This window comes from Aedes albopictus, chromosome 3 (genome assembly GCF_035046485.1).
Source record: "Aedes albopictus strain Foshan chromosome 3, AalbF5, whole genome shotgun sequence".
Lineage (NCBI taxonomy): Eukaryota > Metazoa > Arthropoda > Insecta > Diptera > Culicidae > Aedes > Aedes albopictus.
Genome location: NC_085138.1, coordinates 163,917,418 through 163,922,294, shown reverse-complemented (window position 1 = coordinate 163,922,294; position 4,877 = coordinate 163,917,418). Strand labels below are relative to the sequence as shown.

The 4,877-nt window shown below is 36.8% G+C and overlaps 1 protein-coding gene across 1 annotated transcript in view; it reads right to left on the bottom strand.

Moving 5' to 3' along the window:
* Positions 1-692, bottom strand: part of LOC109422531 (U7 snRNA-associated Sm-like protein LSm10) — a 28,323-nt gene extending 27,631 nt beyond the window's left edge. The window contains exons 1-2 of the mRNA XM_029861070.2: positions 459-692; positions 276-393 (exon numbers count right to left, since the gene is read on the bottom strand). Of these exons, the coding sequence (XP_029716930.2) occupies positions 276-393; positions 459-601 (261 nt within the window). The 5' untranslated portion in view covers positions 602-692. The remainder of the gene's footprint in view (positions 1-275; positions 394-458) is intronic.
* Between the last annotated feature and the right edge of the window lie 4,185 nt (positions 693-4,877).

Genomic DNA, 4,877 nt, shown 5'->3' with positions numbered 1-4,877 from the left:
CAACAAAGTAACCGCGCGTACGCATGTCGTTTTATCGCGGGGAGCGAATCGCGACCAAAGAGGAATTAATCAAAATTATACACGAGTAAAATGTGTTCGCGAAGACGCTCAACTGGTATTAGTCACAGGTTTTAAACCGCATGCGCATTTCAACGCGAACCATACCAAGGCATTTACCCTACCACTAGCTCACACAATCAGCTGATTGTGTGCTGACTGCTAACAAATTTTGTTCCGAACAATCATGGCATCAAAACAACTGGCCCACTACTTACCGATTCAGGTATGTGAATGTACCGGATGTAACGAGGATATATCATGAATTCCTCCATTCGGAAGTGCTTCCCCAGCTGGTCGATAAGCACAACGTTCTCCATTGAAATGTTCATAAATCTGTAATTGGAAACAGGGGAATTTTATCACATAAATTCGCATTTAAACACTCTCCTCCTTCCTACCCATCAACGTTGGTGATACGGCCGGCCACCGACGATTCATTCCGCAGATCGATCAGGATGTTTCTGTTTACCAGGCACTGTGCCAGCCCGGCCAGTTCGTTCAGGATGTTGTACCGTTCTTTCCGGTCCGTCATGCGACTCATGATTCAAGCCTTTAATTTACCGTTATTTAAAAAAATAAAATCCAACAGGTTCAAGGAAAACCGTAAGCTGCAAGCGGCATCAGCGAACTGTGTGTGCAAACAAACCGAACCGCGCACGAATGAACGCAGATGAACCGCAAAGAGACTGACAGACGAGGGGTTCACCGATGCATCCAAATGCCCATCTGAAAACTAGTGGTGCTCAGTTTGCTTTATTACTCTAATCTATACGAGCCGATTTCTTTCTTTCTTTCTTTCTTTCTTCTTAGCGTAACGTCCTCATTGGGACAAAGCCTGCTTCTCAGCTTAGTGTTCTATGAGCACTTCCACAGTTATTAACTGAGAGCTTCCTCTGCCAATGACCATTTTGCATGTGTATAGATCCATCCTAAATTTATTTGCTATTTATTCAAAGTGCAACTGATTATTTCAGGCACTACACCATAATGATAACCTATGTGCCTTACACATACTACCATGTAATTTCATTCATGTGTAGTGTCTACCTAATGGTTGTGCGCATAGGATATCTACCTACATGAATACTATTCATAACAATACCTAAATGTCTAGGTATCATTCATTATGTCTACCTAAGGTAGTATAAATACGGGTGGTCATTGGACCACACAGCAGAGACTGCACAAGACTTCCCGAATAAAAAATACAGTAGAAAAACCGAACGTTGTATTGTAACAGTACTATTTAAAACCATATTTTTACAATAGACACCACTGTAAAAATAAAAATACAAAAACAATAAAATGTAATGTAGAACCCAATACAGTAAATTGTAAATAAGATTTTCACAATATACTATACGGGTGGTTAAGTATCGTAACAATATAAAAAAATATTTTTCTCCATATATATTTTTTTGCAAAACCATACATTTTATTGTTAATGAATTGTTCAAAATACTGATACGTGGGTTTTAATAAACCGTACATTGTTTGGTACACATATGGTTTCAAAAAATAAAATGTACCGTAAATATATTGTTTTTAATTGTAGTTTCAGTACTGGTTATACATTTAATTAAATGGTTTTGGAATGGTTCTCTTTTGTTATGTTGTATTGGTTTACATTACATAAACCATATAATGTTATATTATCTTGTCATTTTCCTCCTGTTAATGGCATCTCAGGCTTACTAGCATTATGAGATACGCTTTGGGAATTCTCCAGAGCGTTTTGGATAACCCTTCATATATTGGATCGCCCAAGTCCAAGTCTGAGTCGAGGTCTGAGTAGTCTCTGATTGCATTAACAGTTGAAGCTTAGGCTCCCATGCCCCACCAGCCAGATAACCGGGTTTCGCAAACTTAGCATTATTTGTGGCAACACTTTGAGCGGCATGATGGAACTATGCCGAGCGCGCTAAGTATTATTAGACCACTAATGTAGTTGCATGAAGTGGGTGACGAGGTACATAAGTATCATTACAGCGTGCTTAACCGTTATTGCAATATTGAGGCTCCAGTTTGACTAAAGTTTGAAATACACGGAAATACATAACAACTCATGAGAAAACTGTCAAGTTCGATTCAAGTATAAGTTAGGTTAAAAAGCGAACCCGCAGACGAACCTATATTAAAAGTCATTTCACTGTTCAGTCCAGTCCATGTGTTAAACATGGCTCTACGTCAAAGATAAAGTTTGTCAATCGCATTTGATTCGATTGTGGTCGAAGGCAAGTTCACATGAGAGAAGAGGAGAAAATTCCCCTAAATGCAAATACAGAAAGAATAGTGTTGAACTCATCCACTGATTTACGGTAATCTGACCTGCATCTTTCCGGGTTTGCCTACATTCGTATTTCTCTCATCGCACTCTACACACCTAGCCCGCCATATCTCTTGGACCCCTGCTTGGACCTGCAGTTCTTAGAATAGGACATTTGGTTTACCACTGATTTAAACATGTTATTGATTTTCAATTCAGTAACAAATTTTGAAAACGACGTATAATCAATGGTGTAGCATTGATTATACGTCGTTTTCAAAATTTGTTACTGAATTGATGTTTCAACTTATTCACTTTTTTCTCTTTCCTATGAAAGCTTTCCTTTGCATAAAAAAAGTCACAAACATCAACAAAACAAAGCACGGAAAAAATGTTAAACTGAATAAATCTGGTGTTCAATTTGAATAGGTCGAATCTGCATATGAATCACAGCAAACATACGACCTATTCAAATCGAACACCAGAAATAATTAACAATTCACGGAAAAATAATGTTTCGGAAAAGTGAATGGTTCAAACGTAAGAAAAACAGTATAATATATTGTTACATAAAAATCCAATGTAAATGTATAGTATAGCGAACCATTTCATCACAATACACTTTATCGTAGCTGGTACACTGTATGGTGCAGAAATGGTTTTCACCATACACCCTATGGTTAGTTTTTATCCGGGTTGGACTTGTCAACATCTTTATTATTCTTCTTTTGAAAGATATAAAAGTGGCGACGAGGATCAAGGAACGTGTAATTTCTTTTGAGTTATTCCGAAATTGTTTCTTTTTGGGTTTCAGGTTGTTGTAATAACAAATTGTTATTTTTTGTGGAGAACGAAATTGTTCTTTTATGGTAGAATTGCCATTATGTTGTGAACAGATTGTTCTATTTTGGCCGATGTTGCATTGACGAAATTGTCTTTTTGTTTTGGTAATAACGATATGTTATTTTTGTGGTGAACGAAATTGTTCTTTTGTGGCGGAATTGTCATATGTTATGTTTTGGTGAATGGATTTGTGTTATTTGTACTTTTTTGGTAAAGTTGCCGATGTTGGGATAGCGAAATCGTGTTTTTGTAGTTTTGTTAGCGAACAGATATGTTCTTTGGGAGTGACGGACTCGTCAGTTTATTTGCGCTATCATTATTTTGGTGATGAATGTAAATTTTTGAAATTTTCTAAAGGGGAAAGGACTGTAGTGTCTACCTAATGGTTGTGCGCATAGGATATCTACCTACATGAATACTATTCATAACAATACCTAAATGTCTAGGTATCATTCATTATGTCTACCTAAGGTAGTATAAATACGGGTGGTCATTGGACCACACAGCAGAGACTGCACAAGACTTTATTATTCTTCTTTTGAAAGATATAAAATCATGCATATGACATATACTCAGATAAATGAAGAAAATTAAAATCCCTTTGTTTCATGACTATAGATCCAATATATGTAAATCATTTGTTGTACCTGATCAACGCGTTGTTGCAGGTTCTGTGCTCAATTTTATTTCGACGATTGACGTATTGTTACGTGTAAGCTTCAACTTATAATATGCCGCATGCAACATTGAAATAAGAAATAAGAAAGATTTTGACGCATCAAGACAGGAGTTCAACAGTTTGTAAAATTTCTCGACGTGTAAGCACGAAAAAAATCATATAAAAACACGAACAAGTTGTCTAATCGCACAAAGAGAACAATTATTTGGGATCAACTCGCTAAAAAGTTTGAACCAGATAAAGAAAGAACTGGCACTAGACGTCTCGCGTTTGACAATTTATCGAGTCCTGAAAGAATGTCTACACAAACAACGTGAAAAATCGGAACGAGCTCCTCAACTTTTTAATTCATCATAAGTATTGCGATAACATCCGTCGAGATTAGAGTAAAGTAGATACTACACACACAAGGTACTACAGCTGACTCTACATCTTGATATTCTACAGGTTGATATCACTTTATCCTGACATCTTCCTTTCTTTATGCGATCTCGATGGTTTTTGTTCTAGATCTTCTCTACATTTGTCGATAAACTGTTTTTTTTTACAAATTACTGAACCTGGTTTCCAAGGTGCAAACTGAAGTGTGGAAGGAAAGGTGAAGTCATATCTGTTTGATAAAGGTTTTCTAGTTACAGAGAATTAAAAATTGGTTCATCATTTCGATCTCGAAATGCTTTAACAAATTACAGTGTATTCTGTGCATCTCGATATTTAAAGAAACCATCGATGCGGAGAATCAACTGCTATTTGTTCAAATATTTTTTGATTGGCTTTAGGTGATCTTTCTGGACGAAAAAAAGTTCAGGTAGAATCGACCGAATGACTTTTTTGTACTGGAGAGATTTACAAAAAGAACCACGTTACTTCTCAAGGAATTTCTCGGGGGTGGCTTAATGGTATGGAGAGGGTTCCGTTGAAAGCACATTCGGATTAAGGAATAGTCGGCTTCTTATCCTGGGCAGAACCCAATTGAGAATATGTAGGGCTGATTTTAAAAGCATTGTATGAATAAAATAAGCCGTACGG